General features: G+C 54.7%; 2 protein-coding genes across 6 annotated transcripts in view; both read right to left on the minus strand.

The window, feature by feature from the left end:
* Positions 1-22652, minus strand: part of GNAL (G protein subunit alpha L) — a 68802-nt gene that overhangs the window by 1404 nt on the left and 44746 nt on the right. For all 5 annotated transcript variants that reach the window (XM_074352374.1, XM_074352378.1, XM_074352375.1 and 2 more), the window contains 6 exons: positions 6830-6884; positions 5461-5534; positions 5026-5084; positions 4601-4721; positions 2864-2994; positions 1524-1591 (listed from right to left, as the gene is read on the minus strand). In XM_074352374.1, the coding sequence (XP_074208475.1) occupies positions 1524-1591; positions 2864-2994; positions 4601-4721; positions 5026-5084; positions 5461-5534; positions 6830-6884 (508 nt within the window). The remainder of the gene's footprint in view (positions 1-1523; positions 1592-2863; positions 2995-4600; positions 4722-5025; positions 5085-5460; positions 5535-6829; positions 6885-22652) is intronic.
* Positions 12268-14490, minus strand: CHMP1B (charged multivesicular body protein 1B). The gene has a single exon (XM_074352397.1). The coding sequence runs from the start codon at positions 14356-14358 to the stop codon at positions 13759-13761; it is 600 nt and encodes a 199-aa protein (XP_074208498.1). The 5' UTR covers positions 14359-14490; the 3' UTR covers positions 12268-13758.

A 22652-nucleotide genomic window follows, 5' to 3' on the forward strand; every position in this document is an offset into this window, starting at 1 on the left:
AAACAGCCTCAACTCTCCTAACATGCTGATCGTCCCTCAAATGGACCGACCCGAGCCTCTCAGGGCCCCGGGCAGGTCCTGCCTCAGCCGGCTCGCCTGGCTGCCTCCCTCCCCCTGGCGGCAGAGTTCAGGGTCAGGGAGTGTGAGGGTGCCGGACAATGCTAGGAAGATGGCCCCTCGCTGACCATCAGCGTTAAGAGGGCTCTGGCGCCGGGCTGGACTCCACCTACAACCTTCTCCTGCCTCCTCTCAGGCCTGTGTTCCACCGGCAATGCTCCTGTCCAGACTAAACATGGTAAATGACTGACTCTGCAGTCTGCCCTGCTGCCTCATCAGGCCGGGTCGTGGGCTCCAAGCCCCGCCGCCCTGGACGCCCCTCTGCCCCAGGCAAACTCCACAAGAAAAAAGTTACGTCGACACCCCCGGGCCCTGACTTCCCCGCCACGCAAACTGGGTACAAGGCAGACACTGTCCACCGTCAGGGACCAGAAGGCTCGCCCAGGTCTGCACAGGGTGGTGGGGGTATTCATATCGGGGAACGCCCAGCTCAGTTTCTAGTCCTTAAATGCCTGATTTCCACACTAACTTCTAGTTCTCGTTAGAAGCATGTTGTGGGTTTCACACTTTATGATCCTCAGAAGGGCGCCCTGACAGGGACAATCTCGGTCAGCGCAGCAGAGGTGCCCGCTGTCGGGCTGTGGGGGACGCTAGCTTGAGCTGCCCTGGGGCTCCCCTAACCGCCCTGGGGGACATGGGGGACGTGACGTCTCACTGTCGATACCGTCTCAGCACGAGATTCGAGAGGCAGCCCTCGGGCGTGGTGGGCAGAGGGTAGAGAGGGGGCTCCCAGGAGTCAGGCGAGGGTCTGATGCCCCGGAAAGGCGGGCAGTCCGGGGGGACACGCACCAAGTGCTGTCGGGGTCTCTGTGGGCCAGCCTGTCAGTGTGTCTGGGCGTCCGCTAGGTTCAAGCCAAGGACGCTCACGGCCAGCGGCATACCGTACGTTATGCCAGAGGAAAACAGTATGTAGGTAGACGCGGCAGACACGGCAAGATTTTGCCAACTGGCCCGTCTGGGTGAGGAGTATGTGGGAATTCTTTGTGCAGTCCTTTCACTGTTTATATAAGTGTGAAATTATCTCACAATAAAACGCTTTTTTCAAAAAGGGGGATGTCTGCCGGTCAGCTTCCACGTTAACCCAGAGCCTCCGCGTATGGGACTCAGGAAGTCACGCCCTGTCCTGGGTGCTGGTGGTTCAGACTCTGCTGAAGGGCTCTTTCCTTTTAAGAAATTGCAAGCCCTGGCTGCCTGTCTTTGCTGTGAAGCTGTGTGACCTGAAGTCAGAATCTGACCTCTCTGAGCCTCGGTGTGCTTGGCTGTGAGATGAAGGAACGACACCCTCTGTCAACTCTCATCATCTTGGGGGAGATTAAATGAGGTCAGGAAAGGTTAAGTAATCTGCCAGCTGCAGAGAACAGGGCACCCTAAGGTGGCAGGGAGACGGAGGTACGGAAACCGCTTACCAGGAACAGGTCCCGGATGAAGAATTTAGCTCTTGTGACTTTGGGATCTTCTCCTGCATCTGGTGTCGCTGTAGAAGACCAAAGGGAGTTTTGTGTAAGTGACGAGAAGCCGATGCAGCTCGATGGGACGGCCGGGAGCAGGCGGGGGCCGAGGCTGACGGCGGGAACGGGCCTTTCAGCTCTTCTCCCTCACTGATTTTAGCCACTGTCTGTGGCTCTGATGAAACTTTGTTTTGGCGGTGGGAGGACAACTTCCAGTTAAGTACAGTGAAAGCAGCTCAGTGACTGGGAAGCCGTCCCCCGGCCCTCGCAGCTTGTCCCGCTGGCCTGGTCCCTGGGGGCCCCTTTCACGCCCACTACGGACTCGGGCACCTGCAGCCCCACTGCCATCACCGCGGTGCCCACTCTGACTGCCCCCTGTCCTCACACCTTCCCAGGGAGAGAGTGGACTGGACGGGGCGAGGGGGTAGGGGCTGGTTCCCAGGAAAAGTGAGGGCAGCCCGGGCCTGCGGGGCGGGCGGTGGTCCAGCAACCGAGGGGCAGCCACCCGGGCCTAGGACGTGCCCCAAGGCTGGCCGAGGTCAGGGCCAAGACCGTGACGGGCCTCTTCACTTCTTACCTGCAGTTTCTGGGAAGGCCCCTTTCCTCCCGCTTGTCTAGCTTGGGATTAACCTCGAGGTGTGGGGTTACACTTTGCCGTCAGCACACTCTGGTGGCCCCGGTGAACTCAAAACCCAAGAGCAGCCACTGGAAATGGGTTCACAGCTCCGCCGGGCCTGCCGGATGGGACCTTCCCAGCTCGTGGAAGTCCCATGTCCCAGGCCCCATAGTCTCCCGGGATGGCTGGTCACCCGATAAAGGCATCATGCTGTGGCCAAAGTCATCGCTGGAGACAGAGGCCTCCACATGGTGGCCGGCAGCGGGCAGCTGAGGACAGAGGTCGGCTGCTGCCTGGTCCTCGTGGGCCCTGCCTGAGTGGCTCGGACAAGCGGCGTCCCCTCCCTCGGAGGGCCAGCAGGCAGGTCCACGTGGAGACTGACCCAGGGCCAGTTCAGTGCAGACCTGCCCAGGGCCCCACGAGGCAGAGCTTCCCCCGCAAACCCCAGTTCACACTGAGCTGCCCCTCCTCCTGCTCAGTGTGGATGAAGGCACAATGACATTTCTACAGATGGACTGTCCAGGGCATTTCAGTACCCGAGGACCTTAGGGTGAGGCAGGAGTTGAGAGAACAGTTCTAAACTGAATTTCCTCGATTCACCAGAACTGTTGGAATGATAGTCATGGGGCTATTGAGAACGATTCTTCTCTTTGATCGCCAGGTGCTTCTTTTGGAATCTTACCGTCTTCAGGAACAGTGTAATTTGCATACTCTGGAAAATAATCTTCGATTTTTGATTTCCCTGCCAAGACTTTTTCCGCCAGCATGTCCTGCTTGTTCAAGAACAAGATGATGGAGATGGTCCGTAACCACCTGGGAAGGGGGAGGAAACACACGTGGGTCCGCGGGATGAGAAGGCACCTCCAGTGCAGGCGTCACCCATGAGCACAACAGCGCAGCCGCCCCGCTGACGAGGTCCAGGGTGTGGAGTCACGTGCTGCACCAGCACCGCAGGCCCCACTCCACTGGCAGGAGGAACGTCAGCTCCACTGGGAGGCACCTTTCCTGGCACCAAAGCCAAGGTTCACGTAATGAGTAAATGCACCCGGATTTCTGTGGGGTAATTTACTAATCAAAGGTCAGACAAGCAGGAGGACTTCAAGCTCTAACAACAGACGACGCAGCATCTGACAGCCCGAGTGCTGGGGTCGCTGAGTTCTCCCTCCGCTGCCTCCGAGCAGGCGGGGGGGGGGCCCCTCGGGACCGAGCGGGGGTTCAGGGTCCAGGTCAGGGACTGTCACCTCAGAAGACAAGCCGAGGGAGGGTCTGGGCATGTCTCCTTTAAGGGGAAGCAGATAGATGTTGAGAACCAGTGTGAGACAAGGTTGCCTGTGCAAACCAGCACATTCTAGCCCATTACGTCAAAGGAACCAGTGGTCAGGGGAACCTGTCACTTCGGAGTTAGGCTGACACGTGGTCGGGGAACTTACTACGAACTAGAAACACCATCCACTTCCTCCCCAGTGGAAACGGCCTGTTTCTTCTAGTTATAAAATACCCCTTGTGAAAATGAATCTTTACTTGTAGAAAATACACAGAAAAAAGTCAAATGTAATCATACCCAGAGATACTATTTGAATTTTTATGTTTTTACTTACAGGTCTTTTTTCTATCCTCACATATATTTACAAAACTAAGATCATGATGTTTTTAAATTTCCTTTCTCATTTACCAACACGGTGGCCATTTTCCCCAAGTGACTGCATACATGTATGTGTGTGTACGTGGGTGTGTGGACATCCATGCAAGTATGTATGTGTTATACACATAAATGCATGCGCTTCTAATGACTCCAGAGCATTTCCCTGAGTTCCTCGTATTTCTTGACACACTTTCTTTACCATTAACTGTCTTGATGCTGTAGAGCTGAGAACAGCTCCTGAACGTTTGTTAGAGAAATATGTTTCTGATAATCCAAACCCCCTGCAAGAACAGCTGCGGTTTCCTGTGCTCCTTGGTGACACTTCAGAGGGAACTCTGACCTCCACCTGCACAGGGAGGCACTGCGTGTGTGTCTGGCGGACAGTAACTAACAGGCGCCATCGCTGCTGCCACCTTCACACACAGTGACCCTAGACTGTGAAGGGTCTCAGGACCATCTGGTTATTTGTGGAAGTTTCGAGGGGCACTTCCTAAATTTTAAAAACCAAACAAAACTAACTTTGAACCCTATGTGATCTCAGGCTCCCCAAACTGAGATATGGATTCTCTTGACAAAGCAGGATCAGAGCTACATCAGAGAACAGCCCCACCCTCGGTGAATCTGCACATGAGACGGACTGTAGTCGTTACCACCAGGAAGGAAGGTGTCTGGAGGACGGAAGTGAAAGTGAGTGGTGTGGTGTGCACGTCAGACCCGGAGGGACCCAGGCGCGTGCACGTCGGACCTGGAGGGACCCAGGCCTCATGGTTTCGTCACCTGTTGTTCCAGATGCTTTCGAAGAGGTCCAGGGACTCGCGCAGCCTGTTGGTGTTGTTGTCCTCGCGGATGACCATGTTGTAGCTGCTGCAGGCCGCCACGTAGATGATGGCGGTGACATCTGGTGGGGAGGGGGGAAGGAGGCAGGGCGGTTAGAGCGGATCCGGGAGAGAGCCCGCCCCGTGCACACGTGTCCAGGGACCTTGCCCCTCGGGGACCACGAGACAAAAAGGGTTTCCGGAAGGCGGGTGCCCCTGGGCCTCCCAGACTAGCAAAGGTGAGCGCGAGCTCTGGGCGCTCGGCTCGCGTATCTGGGGGCTCATGCTCAGGGCGTCTCACGGGGGAGCAGACTGAAAGCTATGTAAGCACAGTGGCAGGATGGAGTGTGCACATCCCCATTTCTAGAGATGGAGCGTGGAAATCACCGTTGAAGCACTGAATCCATTTTCTTCTCTCGTCCCTCTGGCCTCCGACATCAAACATGCTGCGGGGGACACGGGGGTCAATTACCCGGGGAGGGAGGGGCTGCCTTCTTCGCTCCCCAGGGGACCTCGCAGACTGGGGCCCATACCCCGAAACTTCCCCAGGCCTGACCCTTGCCCTGAAGTCCGCAGCCCGTGGGCGCCCCTCTCCTCCCACTGGCCCGGAGGCCCCCCGCTGCCTGGCCTCCGCGTGTCCAGCTCAGACGCCTCCCGCCCGCATCCTGCTGGGACTTCAGGATGGGCACGCAGTCTGGGCGTCGCAGTGATGTCTGTCCCGGCTTCCCTGGTGCCCAGGCCGATCCCCTGACCCCACGCCTGGGGACCCGCAAGAAGGGCCCTGCCCACATCCCCGCAGAGGCTCCTCCACCACACACTTACTGAAAGTTGACTTTATCCACTTGGAATCGAGTCTCAAAAATCCCTGACGTCAGAACTCTGCACCTGAGAAGGTCCTGGGGGCAGGAAGAAAAGCAAACCCGGTGACCCCGATCCAGAGGGGCAGGCCGGGGGCCGTGGGTCATCGGGAGTTCAAGTCATACTCCCTTCCGCGCAAAAGAGACAGTAAAAACTCAGACGGGGCCGTCCCAGTCCCCAGAGGAAGACACGCGGACCACATGGCCCCGGAGACCAGCGGCCGCGCCGCCATCCTCTGTGGGGGTTTCTCCGAGCCGCTCAGGACCGCTTCCCACTGCTGCACGTCCCGACCACCAGCCGCCGCTGTGCCCGGACGCCGCCCACTCGGGGTCGCACTCTTGGGTGAGAAGCCACAGAAGCGACCCTCTGCGCTCAGGGGCCGTGAGCTTCCTGAGCGGGATGCTGGCTGCCTGTGGATGGGCCCCCCTGTTCTGCCTGTGCCTGCTCCTGAGGGAAAGGCCGAGGTGCTCCTGAGGCGGGAGAGCCGTAGCTTCACGAAGCTGACCACGCTGCACGCTTGTCACGTGTCACCTAACCCAGCGGGATGTTAACCTCCCTCCGCCCCCACAATGCTTCCAGCAGTGGGGAGGGGCCGCTCCTCTCAGCCTGAAGTGTTCTGACGGACCAGCACGACCAGCTCAAGATCGGGAAGTCCCGACAGCTCCATCAGCTGGGTGCTTCTGAGCTCCCGGGGCCACCTCCCAGAGGGATGGACTCAGGGGACAGCAAGGAGCTCGGACCCCTGGGGGCAGAGAGCCTCCAGGAGGGGCCCCACCAGGCCCCCCAGGGGACAGGGACACTGGGAGTGTTGGAGGGTCAGTTTGAGCAGAGACTCTAACCTCCTTGGGGTTCACTAGCTCGAGGGGCGTCTGGGGGCTTCGGAGCTGAGCCAGGCAGGCTTCTCCAAGTCCCTGTAGGCACCTGGGGGTCAGAGGTTGCGGGGACACAGGAGGTCCCCCTCTGCTGCTGACACACGTGCTGTGGGCGTTTTTCTCCGCCTCACCCCAAGTGGGACGTGGCCCACAGTGTGTTTGGGGTCTGTGACCCTGGACTGAACAGTTTCTGAGCTGGGAACCAGGGTTAGTCTCTCTGTGGATGGCTCCAGGAGGAAGGGGAGGGCGGCTTCCCTCTGCACAGATACAGTCATCTCGATGCTGGCAGTCTGGAAGTCTGAGGGCAACAGGTCGGGGGGCAAGACGCAGGGTGCAGTGACCATACCGCGCGCTCACGCAAGCCCTGCACAGACAGCCTGCAAGGAGAGGTGGCACGGAGGACCTCCCCCCGAGCATGCTGTCAGATGAGCGCCGGGCGTGCCAGGGCCCTGGCCTCCTACCTGGTCGGTGGGCGTGTAGTCCACCAGGCTGACGCTGTCGATTCTCTCCAGGAAGCTGAAAAGAAAGCCAGAGCTGCTCACAGGTGCCCGAGACGTCCTTCCGGGCTGTGGGGCAGGTACAGAGGACGGGGCAGCACGGGCCCCCGGAGTTCCCGCCTTGTGTCCTGGGTGTGCGTCTCCCCGGCAGGTCAGCGTCCTGATGAGGGGCCGGACCTCAGGCTGCCCTCCTCCCTCTCCCATTGCGCAGACCCTGGGAGGGACGGGCCTCCTCGCGGGGCTGCTCCACAAGGAGGCCATGTGGGGATGAGGCACAACGTGGGAGGCGGGAGATGGTCCTTCAGTGCAAGACCGTCCCAGGAGGACGCAGAGCTGAGTGTGAGCCGAGCCCGGTGCACAGGCCTGGCGGAGGCTGTGAGTGTGCAGCTGGTCCCCGCGGCCTGATGTGTCACTGACACAGGGAGGGAGGGAAGGACACGGGTCTGTAGGAGCCTGGCCCCGCTGATGCTCGCTCTCCGCCTGCAGAGAGGCCGCGTCCACCTTGTCTCAAAGGCCCTCCTCCTCCTGTCAAGCCTGCTCTCTTTCTCTTCCCAGCGCTTCCCATGGCCTGACGAGCTTCACATGCAGTTGTTTATCTGTTTCTTATCTGTGATTAAAGAAGGGTTCACATATTGCAGTGCAGGGAAGTCATTTTGGCTCAGACACGAGTTAACTTGAATTTGATGCTAACTAGAACAGCCTGTCTGTGGCCCATCAGACGTACATTGTACATCTGCTTTAGCTACTATAGAAAAGAGCACGCTGGCCAGAAGTGAAGAAGGTCCACGTTAAAAATACAGATTAAACGCTGCCCTTCCCGGGACGCCAGTGCTGGTCCTCCTTTGATGATGAGACTCCCTCCCCGGGTGCCGAGGGCACGCTGCTGGTCTGTTCTGTTCTGTTTTTTTCTTTTTTATTAACCTTGAAGAAATGTAACCCCGACTTGTTTAATGTTCTTTGTTCTGACCAGACATAAAACTGCTGAAACCCTGTTTCTCCGGAGCAGTTCCTCACAGTGATCTGGGAAGTGGGCTTCTGGGCTAGTCCTCAGTTTGGCTCACATAAAACTCTCCTATTCTTATTATTGGTTGTTTACTGATTTTTTGTCAATATCTGTCTCTTCCTCCAAACGCGAGGCCCCCAGGGCGGGTCTGCCTTGTTGGCCCAGGTTCCCGGCACCTGGTGCTGCCGGCCCCCACGTAGCTGTGGGATGAACGCTGTCCACGCCCTCCTCCTCCCGCAGCTGAGAGCAGGCGGCTGAGAGGCACGCCCACCACGGACACAGAGGCCCGGGGCTGTGAGCAGAGGACCACTTCCCGGGGGGTGGCAGGGGCTTCAGGAGGGGATGCACGTGAGGACCAGGAGGCTCCAAGTGACCTGTGCCCACCTGGACGGGGTGTCCCTGTGGCCAGGGGGGGTCCGGCCTGGGGACAGTGAACATGACACAGGCCAGAGGGACACGGCCCGCCTCCCCACCCAGATGCTGTGCTGTCCACCACAGGTGTCTGAAGTGACGCGCTGCTGGTCCTCGCTCCCAGCCCGGTGCCTGTGAGCTTCCGCACCACAGACGCTGGGGCCACCTCCCACCGGCACACGATCCCCTCCCCCGCCGGCACCGCAGCCTGAAATGCAGGGGCAGCGGGGGCACAGACCCAGCAAGACCGCCTCCCGCCCCGGCCAGGGCGCTGCGTCCCACCGCAGAGCTGAGGCAGGGCCGCACAACTTACAGCGGGGGGGGAGCTCGCTCCCACCGGGCACCAGAAGAAAAGCAGCTGAACGCAACATACTTCGGCTTTGTTCACTGTCTCCCGCCACAGCTGGGGAGGTTAGCATTTGCAGAAGTGTTTTCATCCTCACCCGCCTTGCTTGAGACGGACTCGGAGCATTTCGCACGTCTGCTCCCCCACTGCAGTCAGGGCCCCTGCGGCCGGGGCGGGGCCGGGCCGGGGCCGTGACCGTGGGAAGATGGAACTACTCTGTTTAACGCCTTTAAACACCTGGGTCTGAAGAAAAGCACCGGCGAAATTTCATTAGGATGCACTTTAAATGATTTCTTTTGTGAAAAATGCCATAAGCTGGAGCTCTGTCAAGGCAGATAAAAAACTTCTCAGCGTGGTCTTGGGGTTTACTGCGTGACGCTTACTTCCTTGATATAAAGATACAAGGGAAGTGTTACCAAGAGTGACAGAGCACCAGGCCGTCCCCACGCGCAGCGGGGCCGAGGTCCAGGCAGCGTCAGAGGTGTCCTCAGACCAGGACTGGCCTCCGCAGACCCCCGGCACCACGCTGTACACCTGAGCCCCCGCCCCGCAGCCCTGGGGGATGAGCCTGCTCCGGGAAGCACTATGCCGCCTCCTCCCCGCCCAAGGCTGTCCTCTCGGTCACCTGGACGGGACACCCGATGACTCACGTCCTGCTCCTCCCCTCAGGGTACAGTCCACCCTGAATCCGGTCTCCAAGCCCTTGGCAATCTGTCCCACCTCTTCCTCATTCTTTTTGACGCCAAACCCTCAATTCCACTCAGATCCCCATGGAGTTTTCGGCTTTTCAGGCCTTCGTGTAATTTCCAGTTTTTTTTTCTTGGAAGCCCCAGATTGAACCCTCTCTCCCTGTTCTAAGAAGCCAATTCTATGGAACAGAATTGAAAGCCCAGAATAAACCTGCACATATATGGACAATTAACTGATGACAAAGGAGCAAAGAACATACACTGGACGAGGGGCAGGCTCTGGGGAAGCTGGACAGCCACATGCAGGAGAACCAAAGCAGACCACGCTCAAAAGTCCACTCGGAACGGATGCAAGACCTGAATGTGAGACCTGAACCCACACAGCTCCTAGAAAGCACAGGCAGTGCGCTCTTGGACACTGGTCTTTCTTGGACAATGTCTTTCCAGAGGTGTCTCCTCAGGCAACAGAAAGAAAATTAGAAGTAAACAAATGGGACTACATCAAACTAGAAAGCTTCCGCACAGCAAAGGAGACTGCCAGCCAAGCGAACAGCCTGCTGAACGAGAGAAGACATTTGGAAACCATGTATCTGATCAGGGGCTAGTATCCAAAATACATGAAGAACTCATGCAACCCAGCAATAAAAGAACAAACGACTGATTTAAAAATGGGCAGGAGAGCCAAGTAGACACTTTTCCAGAGAAAACATACAGATGGCCAACAGGTACGTGGAAAGAGGTTCAACCCTGCTACTCATGAGGTAAGTGCAAACAGAACCACAGTGAGATGTCCCCTCACAGCCGTCAGACTGCTATCACCAAAGAGAACACAAGTATCAACGTGGGCGAGGATGTGGAGAAAAGGGAGCCCCCGTGCACTGCTGGTGGGACTGTAAATTAGTGCAGCCCCTGTGGAAGAGTATGGAGGTTCCTCAAACTAAAAACTGAGCTACTGTACACCAGCAATGCCACTCTGGGGAAGATACCCAAAGGAAATGAAAACACCTATTTGAAAAGATACCTGCACCCCTGTTCACTGCAGCACTGTTTACAGGAGCCAAGACGTACGTATACAGTGGAATAATATTTAGTCACGAAAAGGATGAAACCTTGCCATTTGTGACATGGATAACCTTGAGGGTATTACGCCAAGTAAAACAAATCAGATGGAGAAAGACAAATATCATATGATTTCATTCAAGTGTGGAACACAAAACACAAACAAAAATAAATGAGCAAACCAAACACGTAGATACAGAGAACAGAGTCGTGGTTACCAGAGGGGGAGAGGGGAGGGAAATGGGTGAAGGGAGCCAACTAACTACATGGTGACAGACGGAAAGTACACTTTTGGTGGTGCGCTCAATGCAGATGTAGAAATATAATAAAAAATAAGAGAAGGCAAACAAGCCAGTTCTAACCACCAGGGAGGCTATAATCCCCCCGTGCAGTTACTGGTTCACGGCTGGATTAGCGCCGTCCACGCCCTCTGCTGTGATCTACCCCCTTTATAGGTCGAGGTCTAACACGCGGTGTGCAAGGAGCACCCAACTAAGTGTTCGTCTCAACTCTTCCACACCTGCACACACCTCTGCATTTTCCTGTTTGCCTAGGCCTCGCCTAACTCCACCGAGGGCCGTTTATCACAGAAGCACGTCTTTTATTTCTGGAAGGAAGCCCATAGAGCCAGCACCTGATAGACTTTAGTCTAAATCTTGTGCTGTATTCGGCAGTTCTGGGTAAAGACTCTTTGGGAGGGAGGCTTACAGATGGGAAAAGCGGGTGCAGACATGGATTTGGAGGAACGCTGAGCAGTAAAAGGACTCGGGCTCCCGAGGGCACACTGGGCTCTGCCCAGTGCCCACCGCACCCTCCGTGCACTCACGGAGGGAGGGCGCCCAGGGCAGGTGGGCATCCATGCTGGAGACCCAGCCTGGAGCCCGCTGAGCTGGGCCCCCCGACCAGGCCCAGGAATCGTGACTCCGACACCCTGATCCTGCTCCAGATGGAATGTACCACCTAGTTGTAGGGAAAGGAACCCAGGAAAACCAGGCAGGAATTCTGCTCATTCCAATCAGTTGATTAAAAGAGAAAGAAAGACAAGACAGGAGCCTGTTTGGTTAATGTCCGAGGGCTCTCATTTTTTTGCCAAACCCCTCAAGGCCCTGAGCTCTGGGTTTTGGCCACAGAAACACCTCCATGAGGGTGTCATGCTCACTGCAGATGAGATCTGGGACACGCAGTGCCTCCCCTCTGCTAACAAGGTGAGCATGGCTGACCTGAGGCCACGTTCAGTTAATAAGATTGTCAGGATGGGGCTCAGTCCAGGTGGCTCTCCAAATCAAAGACCGCAGGGGGCCCCCACCTGAGAGGTGAACGCGCATCGACACTCCTTCAGGAGCAGCAGCTTCAGTAAGAAAGCCCTCCAGTAGTGCACTCACCATGTGGCCTGAGACAAACTCAACAGTCCACGGCACAGACTAAAAGTACGCTCTAAATCCATCTGGAAACCGCATTTGAAGGCAGAAAAATAAAAAGAGAAGGTAAGAGTAAACACTGCACCAGTGGTTGCATGGAAGATGAACCATCTCTCTGGATCCTCAGTAAATTCTCTCCTTAGCCTGGAAGTATCAATGTGAGGAAGAATCCTGTTCTCGTGAAGAAACAAACTATTACAGCAAAGAAATAACAACTTAGTCGTCTAAAATATGCATGTAAATACCGTGCTAACCAGACAGACATTCCGGTTGCTAAGGGTGAGTCTGGGAATCCACCACGATTTCTGAACCAAATCTACCTCTGAATTCTTCTTCCTTCAATAGCTTTTTAAACAGGATGTGCACTCATGTGCAGTAACATGCAATGTAAAATGACCTATTTGACAAAGTTCTATGGCTTCCATTTCAGCATTTCAACAACTGCAAAAGTGAGGAAATAACTCGTGGGCTTGGTATGCTTTTGAAAATATTTATGTTTCATAGAAAGGTACATTCATATAGTTTGAAATGATCATATTTAAGAAAGTCCAAGCATATACAAGCTTTGTTTAACCTCACAAAATAGATTAGTTTTGTTGGGAGTATCTGCGCTATAAAAGGGTCCTCGATTTACCAAACGATCAACACTAAGCTAATTTTCAGGTTGTAATTATTTTTTTCCAGTCTGAAGAGGGGGTGGGGCTCACGCTGTATTCACACACAGCTGTCTCCGTGCAACCATGTGAATCACAGGAGACACCAAAAAAGGACAAGTTTTAGAAAGATTTGCGGCTGACATCTGACAGGTGTGCCTTACGGAAAACTCTGGAACAGCATCCAGTCAGAATGACACTTAGTATGAGGCTCGGTCAGCATCTGCACAAACCTCTTCGTTTTCTCCCCCTTAAACACGCGCACTAACACAGGAGAGTGTTATAATGGTGAATACTTGGTGACGAATCTCTCAAAGGACTTGGAGGAATATTTTTAATTATCTGAAATAATTCTCTCATGGAGAAATCTTCCAGTGAAGGAAAGGTTTTAAAAGTGTTGCTTTAAGACAAAATAAGAAATGCAAATAATTAGGCCCTAAAATGCAGTTCTAATTTTATTTCTATTTTTGATTAAGATCAAAACAAAACCTATGCGCACACACAGTCCCAGGGCTTCCTCAATCAACAGCTCTTTGGCAATGTTAAAGTGAGTAACATGACTGCCATGCTAAGCAGCGTACCTTATAAGAAGCCCAATTAAAGTATTAAATAGGAAAATAACTAGAAACTTATTAGAAAAGTTCCCTTGAAAAAAAAGTCCCATGTTAAACTTTGTAAATCTTAACATAAATGAATAATTTCCTCTTATAATAAGTGGATGTTACATGGCATTTCCCCCGTTATTAAAATGACAACTACCACATGAAGAATTTATATAACGCAGACAGTAAGAGAGTATTATGCAAGAAAGTCCTAGGGTAATTTTAGTGTAAGTTATGAGAACAGATTAATAGTCAACTGTACTCTCGATTTGATGCCAAAAAAGAAAAGATGCGCAGAATAGCACTGTCCTTAAATAAGGTCGCGGATGAGGTGTTGACAGCCCTGTAGTCAATCTAAGTAATCACCACCTGTCAACTCTAGATATTATCAGTTATAATACACACACACACACTCACACACACCCCTTCAATTTTTATAATTCGGGCAGAAAACTGAATTCCCAGGAATTAGAGTTTTGACCAAATTTTGGAGAAACATTCATACACACCAAGTTAACTAGTTCTGTTAGAAGGCAGCTATAAAAATACAGATCATCACAAGCTATACAGAACTTCAGAATCCCGTCAGGAGTGGAGAGAGCCTGGGTAGAACAGTCTTCAGTAGAGGGCAGTTCAGCATTCCGGCACGCTGCGAATTTCTGGTGTAGGGTGTCTCTTCCGATGCGCCGCGGCCTCAGCGCGGGTCCTGCGGTCACACCTGGTCCCGCAGGCGGGCCAGTCTCTGGGACAGCTCGTCCTGCTCGGCCGAGGCCACGCTGGTGCCCACCGAGCCGGTCTGGCCCTGCGGCAGCTCCATGTTGAGGTCGAGGCCGGCCTCGTCGGCCATCTCCTGCAGCAGCATGTCCACCTGGTTCTGGGGGGTGGTCAGCGTCGTCGTGCTGCTCATCGTGTCTTCCATCTGCTGCGTCTGCACGTCCAGCGTCTCAAACTGGTGCTCGAACTTGTCCATCAGGGCGGAGATCTTCTCCAGATTCATGGTCTTCAGCGTCGCGTCCATCGACTTCACCACACCGGCCATCGACTTGGTCACCTTGCCCATCGTCACGGCCGTCTGGACCCTGGCGGCCACCGCATCGACCCGCGCACTCATTCTCAGGAAATTCACCGCCTGGTTCTTCTGGCGAATCGCATTCTCGGCGTGAATCCTCGCAACTTCCATGTTGCCCTTCTGAATGGCCTTCTTAATTTTGGCCTTCTCAGCCTTTTCCTCCTTGTCGCATTTTTTGGCACTCCTGCTCAGTTCTTTGGCCGCGAACTTCAGGTTGAACAGGTGTTTCTCCATGTTGGACATGGTCGGACGGCTCCTCGGGGTCGTCGGCCAGGGCCGAGGTGGGCGCGGAAGGAGGAAGGAACCGGGAGTTCGCTTCTGGCCGCCGCTCCTTTGTTTTGGTCCCACTTCCTGCTTCTCCTGGGCGAGGCGCGGGAGGTGACGTCATCTCCCGGCGCCTGGGCGAGGGCCACGTGACACGCGGAGCTGGGGCGGGGCTCCACGGGACGCCCGGCGCTGGGGCGGGGCCCGCGGGGCGCACGGCACCCGGGGCGGGGCCCGCGGGACGCACAGCGCCGGGGGCGGGGCTCCGACCGCCCCGCGCGGACCTGCGCGCCGCCGCGCGGACGCTGGCGCGCGGACCCGGACGCGCGCTGTCCTGGCCGAGTTCCCCGCGGTGGTTACGGTACTGAAACATGAGTAAACGCACAGAGAGGCGTGTCCGCACACCTCCTTAGACACGGAAGGATGGTCCGGCGCTGCTCATAAAAAGTGCCCAAAGTCAGACTTTGGCGGCCTGAGTGTCCGCCCCCAGGTGTGCGGACCGCAGCCCTCTCCGTCCGCACTGGCGACGTCCGCTTTCCGGGGAACCTGGGCCCTTCATGCGTTAACAACGAAGCAGAACGAAGGCTGATCGCTGACCGGCCTCGCGGTCTTTGAGGACAGGTGGGCTGCAGGGGGTGAAAGTACCTCCCCGACGGCGGACTGGTGAAAAGACACTTACACCGCGGCGATTCGGCTTGTGGGTGACTTGCCAGCAACCGCCATCCAAAAATCCTCCACTGAATCCTTAGTGAAAAGACATCTTTTGCCGATAGGACTCTGTCTGGTGTTTTATAACTATCCAAGGACCCTGACTCCCATTTCAGTCTGACAGGCTGATCTGTCAGGCTGCGTTACGCAGGCAGAGGCTGGGAGGCACCGGGCCGGCGCCCGCTGCCACTGCGCCGGGCACCCCTCAGCGTGCGGGCCCTCGCCTTCTAGAAACATTCCTCCCGAAGAGCAGTAACGGCATATAAAGGCCCAGCCCGCCCCAGTGAGCTGGGCTGAACATGAATTCTGAGCGTAATTTTGTTTGCTGTAGTTTTAACGCAGTTTCCCCGTCCCTCTGGGTCTCCTGTGATAATTCGCCAGTGGTGCTGTTGTCACCTGCGTTTCCATAAAGCACAGTTCTGGTTGTAGCACTCTCTTCCTCTAAAACCTGGGCAGAAAGGCACCTGGCAGACACGGCTCCCACCCTCCCTTTTCTGCCCCTCCCCTGGTGCCAGTCAAGCCAGACGGAAGCATCGTTTGTGTCACTTTGTCACCGTGGATGAGACGGGATGGTCCTCCCTCTGCACACTGTCCTGCTGCTTGGGCTCTACCTCGCGAACCTCTGCCTACTGAATCCTACGTCTGCTCAAAAGCTGCCTCCTCCGTGAAGCCTCCCAGGACTCCCTCCTCCACACTGCCCCTGCAGGCACGTCTGCACAGCACACAGGGCAGGCCTCCTGGCACCGCCCGCGGGTACCTGTTATGTGAGCCACGTGACAGCAGAGAACAGTCTTGTTCCCTTCCCGCCGTGTAACCAGCAAGCCCTCCACATGCAGCAGGCATGTGTATCCACTGAAGCTTGGCTGCACTGACCTGTGGCCGAGGCGCCAGGACAGGACCCTAGTTAGATGCTTCGCCAAGATTACTTTCTTACCCTAAAGCAGAACTCTTTCTTCACATGAGACATTTCTAGAAACAGAATATAAAAAAACCAAGAGAGGAAAGAAATCTGTCTGAAGTGGAGCTCAGAGGGCCTACAGCCCCTGTGCGGCTCACCTGCCACCTGAGCCACCCTTTCTTTTGGGCCCCTGGCCTGGTCCAGTTTCGCTTCGTGACAAAGTCTAATTGGGTGAGAGGGTCTGACAGACTGTGAGGGCAGCGACAACTACGTTTATTCAGTGTGGGCGTGCTGGCTTGTTCTGGGCGCTTCCCGTGAACCCATCACGTCCTCACAAGCCCCAGGGGGTAGATACTATCAGCAGCTCCAGCTCACAGGCAGGAAGACTGAAGCACCAGACCTGAGCCATTGGCCAGGGCCACACCTGCTGAGTGTGTGGAGCAGGCTCCATGGATGCGGCGGGACCAGTAATAAAACAACGGGGGCCAGTCAGTTAACAGGGACAGAAGACCAGTCCTCTCTGGCTTTTCTCTGAGCCCAGCGTACCTGTGGGCCCCCTGACCCTGGAGAGCTGGGGGCAAGGCCTCCTCCCCCGACTGCGCTGTCCTCCCCAAGACCTCCTACTCACTAAACAGCAGCACCTCCGCGCCAAGTTCTTCCTTCGGATTCTTAGGACTCAGCCTCTTTCCTGCACCCACACCCTGCCTTCTGCTGAGGGCCACGCTTCAGGGTCAGGTCAGAGTGTCCTGCTTCCAGGGGGAGGGCACAGCTCAGCGGCTCGGCGGCACAGCGCCTGCTTACCAGGCAGGAGGTGCGGGCTTCAGCGCCTAGTACCCCCTTTAGGAACAATGAAAACACGCAAACAGGATTATGGTTCCCTTTTCGTGTCTCTAGGAAAGGGGAGACTGCTTTGGGAGCATGCAAGGTTATCAAGGGAGACTTTGGTCCCATGACCAGTCTGGTGGCACAGAAGAACCTCTGGTCTCTCTTCATGGTGTGAAAAAGAGCATACAGCCCATTGCCAAAGTAGAAAGGTTTTGTTTTTAGGACTGTCAGAACGTTTTTAGTGAAGTGCAGACGGTTCTAGAAAGCTGCAAGTCCAACCGGTTAGTTAGTTATATCATAAAATGGTGGAAGAAAAATATGCTACAATTTGGTACCTGTGGCCTATTCGTTCCTACCTTTCTTTAAATCAACACAAAAGATGAAACTGGAGATACTTACGGAGGACCTGTGGCTTGAATTCACTGGAAAAGAATCATTTGCTAAACGTAAAGGCAAAAAAAAGCAGACAAGAAAATTACTTTATTGCATGTTAAAATATTACTGAATTCTTATAGGCAGCTTTCTAGGGGTTTTGAAATGTTTTGCCCCAGTTTCTCTCTCAGCGCTCCCCCTCACTTCCCACGTTTGTATCTGTGTATTTATTTGTGTTGATCTGCTCAGTAGCTGTCTGTCCCTTCCGACTGTCCAGGTGACATTTTGAAAGTTCGCTACTTTGCACCTAGTCTCAAAATAGTGTGCCTTGGCGAAGACGTGAAACTGCGAAGAAGCTCACACATGACTGGTGGAAGTGTCGGTGACAGCAGCTCTCCTTTTTACCTAATAATGTTAAAGTGTGCATCATGGGCAGCGGCTCCACCTCGATTATCCGCCCCAGAGGAATCTTAGAAGATATATTTAGCCACTGCATACGTCTTAGCAGAGTCATGGCAGAGCGGTTTCTTTCTTAGCCCTGGGGAGCTGGTACGATGAATCTTTCATCCCCTCTTCGCAGAAATAATGCCCAACACTCGAGGGTCACCCCGACACATGACAGAGCAGGAAACCCTGGCCCGCCGTGCGCTGAACCGCTGTCCTAGGAATGAAACTGTCAGGGAGCAGACGGAACCTGGATCTCCTCAGGTACGTGCACACAAGCACAGAACGAAGCCTGGATCTGAAAGGCAGCTCTCCGTTGATATCATGGGGTCTAACTATTATGTAACCAGCGGAGTCCGGCGTGAGGAAGGGATTTAACTCTCACCACTGGCGCCTGTACTAACCTACGGCAGGCTGTGCTTTCTCCCTTTTTTGAAAGCTTTCTTTGATGTGAAATCACCAAAGGGCACCCTCCTTACTTCCTCAATCCTGTTTTAAAGGCTTTAATTACACTTCCTGATGTGTGAACACGTCCTCGCCGTTTACTGGGAGGAGGGGAGAGCTTGTGTACCGTTCGGTTTACTGCGACAGTTTTCTCTGAGTGAAGACTCCTGCTGGAAGGGAGGCCACGCAGGGCCAGGACCCGGAGCTCCGTTCTGTGAAGGCTGCGTGGGGGTCCGCCCGCCGCGCGGACAGACACGCTGCGTCTCCCAGACGTCACACGGTGGACGCTGGCGTTGTTTCCGCTTTCTGGCTGTTTTGAATAACGCTGCTGTGAACACGTACTGTGTCTGTATCTGAGCTTTGTAGAGAGATTAATCCGTATACGTGAGGATGGCAGACTGGAAACAGTAGACAGAGCAGGGAAAGAACAGGTATGACCTAAAAGTCTGTTGGTTTCAGAGGCTTTTTGAACACCTACTGTGTGCGGGGCTGTGTTCCAGGCACAGCGGTGGACACTGATGCCCCGTGACCATCCAGCCGTGGAACAGTCACCCGTCTGGAATGGAGAGCTGGAACAGCCTGATGAGACTCAGCTACTCATCAGCAACTGTCTGATGAGACGCCACCGTGTCAGGCGCTTCCTGGGGGAGAGCAGCTCTGGGTCCGAGGGAACTAACAGCTATAACGTTACCTGCCAGTTTCCATAAAGACGACTGTTCAGCGAGATTAAAACATACGGGAATTCTATTTTGAATCAGCATTTTTGTTTTTCCTTTTCTCCCCTTTTCTCTTTAAGCTGATTTTAAAAAGGAAAGTGAGACTGCGAAATCTGAAATCATGTGCTTCTCATGCTGGATGGCCTCCGCAGCATTGTCTTGAAGTTTCGGGGGGGTAGATTATGTTTTCAGTTAGTTCTCTTGGGTACACACCGAGGGACCGCCGTGTCACATGGTAATCCTAGGTTTAACTTTTCCAGGAACCACCAGGCTGTCTTCCACAAGGGCTGCACCATTTCACATTCCCACCAGAAGTGTATGAGCGCCCCAGTTTTACCTTGTCCTCGCCAACATCTGTTTATCCCTGACTTTTTGAGTCTAGCCATCCTGGTGGCTGTGAAGTGGTGCCTCACCAGGGTTTCGGTTTGCGTTTCCCCAGCAGCTGACGGTGCCAAACGTCTTTTCAGGCTTGTTGGTAACTTTCGTATCTTACTGGGGAAATGTCTCTTCTGATCCTCTGCTCGCCTGAAAACTGGATTATTTATCTTTTTATTATTGCTTTGTAAGAGAGTTCTTTATATATTCTGGATACAAGTAATTTATCAGATACATGATTTACAAACATTCTCCCTCTTCTGTGATTTATCCTGATGTGTCCTGACCCTTGAGGCATTCTGTGCAGAACCAAGCTGTCCTGCCTGTCACTTGCAAACCGGGTTCATGAGACGAATTAGACAGAAATGGAAAGTTGAAGAGAGTGACTTCAGAATCTGAGAAAATGGGTGGCCTTGTGAAAATTCACTTTTTATAAGCTTGGAGCCACTGTCATCTTCAAAATCTACTGTGTGGCAGTGCCTGGCACACATCTGAAGCTCACATAATGTTTGTTAAACTTTTCTTTTCAATTTTAACTTATTTATTATTATTTTTTTAAAATGGAAGTATAGTTGATTTACAATGCTGTGCCAGTTTCTGGTGTACAGCATAGTGACTCAGCTATATATGTATATTCCTTTTCATATTCTTTTTCATTATTGGCTATTGTAAGGCACTGAATACAGTTCCCTGTGCTGTACAGTGGGACCATGCTGTTCGTCTGTTTTACACACAGTAGTTAGTAGCTGCAAATCTCGAACTCCCAGTTTATCTGGACTGTCCTGACAGCTCAGGTTCAAGGACTGGGGAGCTGTGAGACTCAGACCGGGGTGAGAGGAAGGACGTGGCCCCCACGCTTCTGCCGGCAGCAGAGGGCAGCTGTGGGGCGTGCTGGGAGTCACTTCGCCTTTGCCCTGCTCCTCTCTTTTCTGGCATGTTCTCTCCCTCAGGGAGTGTCTTCTACTCCCATTATGTAAACAGAGGTACCCTGACGGTGAGGATCACGGAGACACACGTGTGCGTGTGCGCAGCAGCAGAACCCACCCTCTGAGCTACAGTTTCAAGTCAGATTAAGCCAAGTCTGATTGTACCATCCTGCGCTAAAGATCCAATTTTCTCCGACTTCCCTTCTCCCAAAATAGCTGTTTCCATGACTACAGAATCACGCATTATTAGGACTTAGAGGAAGTGCATTTGGGGGATAACACAGCTAGGGTTGTTCTCAATTTTCGCAGTGGGAACGGGATGAAATACAGTCTCTGGTCATGTGCTCAGCTTGTTTGATGCCGCAGAGACACTCATTTTTACCAAAAGCGCAACACATAAAGCTCACAATAGTGACTGTTCCCACGCTCCTCCAGCCAGCTCAGCGGTGGCGTTGGACCGGGCAGTGCCCACGCCCTCCCCGCAGCCCCTGCTCAGGGATGCAGAGGGGCCGCTGACTGTGCCGTGTGGCGGGGACAAGGCTGGATGGGGACCAGGCTGCCTGGCTGTTAGCAAACCCATCCGCCCCGTTTCCCTGGGTCTGGCCTGCGGATTACGGAGCAGCCGGCTGGGCAGCGACAGGGGTGAGAGGTGGTAGCGCCTGGTGGCAGGAACAGGAGGGCTGGTGCTTCTGACTCAAGAGTTGCTTCAGAGACTCCAGCTCTGAAAAATCCCTTTTTTTAAAAAAAATTTATCTTTAAAATTTTTTTTTTAAAGTGGCAGTTTCTATTCATTTATCTATTTGTTTTAATGGCGGTACTGGGGACGGAACCCAGGACCTTGTGCCTGCTAAGCACGCACTCTACCCTGGAGCTACACCTGCCCACCTCCAAACGCTGTTCTGGTTAATTAGAGTCTTCTTAGTAAAGGGTGTCTTTAGGGGAGGATCGCCGAGGCGCTCGGTGGTCATCGGGGTGTGTGGGGCAGGTCGGGGTGCGTCTCGGCCGCAGCTCCCCGGGGCCTGCGGGCTGAGGGGCTGTGGCCAGTCCTGGGCCGTGGAGAGGAGGAGGGGAGGTCGAGTCCTCCCAAGACCACCTGGGCCCAGAGGGCCTCTTGCCCCCTCCGCAGGGCTCCCTCCCCACACACTGCTCCTGAAACCGCCTCCTGGGGCTGAGGGTCCGGGCTCGGCGCCCTCTTCTCCCTCTCCTCCCGCCTGCTGTGTTCCCACATCTCAAGGCTCCATCCCATCACTGGGCGGGTACCATCCACACCTGTGTCGCCACTGTGTCTGAGCTCCCGGCTCCCACATCCAACTGCTTGACCCCTCTCAGCGACCCCTGTCAGCTCAACTCGGCTTCTCCGCACCAGAGCTTGGTCTCTTCCTCTGTCCTCCTGTCAACACCGTCTCCTGGGTTCCAGCCTCACTCGACAGCACCGTGACGTACCCCCTCGTCACCCTTGACCCCTCTCCTCCACCTCCCTCACCCCACTTACCACCCGTGTCCCTGTGTCCCCACGGCTCACCTCCACGGCCGCCACTGCACCCACGGGTCCTGCCGCCTCCACTCACCCTCCACGCAGAGCCACAGTGACCCTGACAACTCCCCCTTCCAGCCCACAACCACAGGCTGCCTTTGGAGGAAAAGCCAGGTTCCCCGGTGGGGCTTCAGCCACTGACCTCTCCCACCTGTCAGTGCTGGGGACACGCCTGGGACCCCTACCCCATCCCACTCGGGTCCTCGCCTGTCACAGGCAACGGAGCCTGAGCCCCCCTAATGAGCAAGGGCCGGGGGCCACCAGTGCCCCCACCTGCAGTCAGCATTGCGGCGCAGCGTCAGCCCCCCGCACTGCAGACCTGCCTCCCGGCGTCACGAAGCCCGGGTCTGACGCGCGCGGAGCCTCTTCCACGAGTGGGACCGTTTGGGGTTTACAGACTTAGGGTGTAAAATAGCTTATTTCTTGCTGCCTGAAGAGTCACGTACGACGTGGACTTAACTACGGCTACTGCTGCCAGTAGAGCAAACACAGGGAGAACGCCCCACGAACATTTCTCTGGGGACCGCTGCTCTCTCACAGCGGTGAGATGGAGTCCAAGACGGCAAGAGGAAACAGGAAAGCGGGCGTTTCACGGAAAACCTGCACCGGCCTAGGCACCAGAGCCCTGTCCTTACTTCTCGTCTCTCAGGTTTTCATCAGACGCTTGCTATTATGTTAATGCAGCACGTGGATGTATGTGGCGTGTGCAAGTACTGCGACGTGCTAGGGTGCGCTGGGGCTCTAGGCTGCCTTGCGTGTGGGCTGACCTCATTGCTTCAAGCAAGAGCTTGGCTTGACTGGAGATGTTGCTATTATTTTAAATTGTAACTTGAAAGCCCCTGCTCCCAAATTAAAATATAACAACGAACACCTAAGTTCACCGCAATTTACAAATACACCTGGAACTCTGCAGAAGGCAAACCACGAACAGGCCTGCAAACAGAGACCCGGGTGCACCGGGCACAGCCGTTTCCGGGTCCTCCCCGAGAAGGACCGCTGCTGGGCTCTCGGCTCCCCTCTACGAGACACGT

Source organism: Camelus bactrianus, chromosome 24 (assembly GCF_048773025.1).
Source record: "Camelus bactrianus isolate YW-2024 breed Bactrian camel chromosome 24, ASM4877302v1, whole genome shotgun sequence".
In the NCBI taxonomy this organism is placed as follows: Eukaryota; Metazoa; Chordata; class Mammalia; order Artiodactyla; family Camelidae; genus Camelus; species Camelus bactrianus.

Excerpts from the sequence above, each read along its gene's own strand:
- CHMP1B (XM_074352397.1), bottom strand. The coding sequence starts at position 14,358 with ATGTCCAACATGGAGAAACACCTGTTCAACCTGAAGTTCGCGGCCAAA.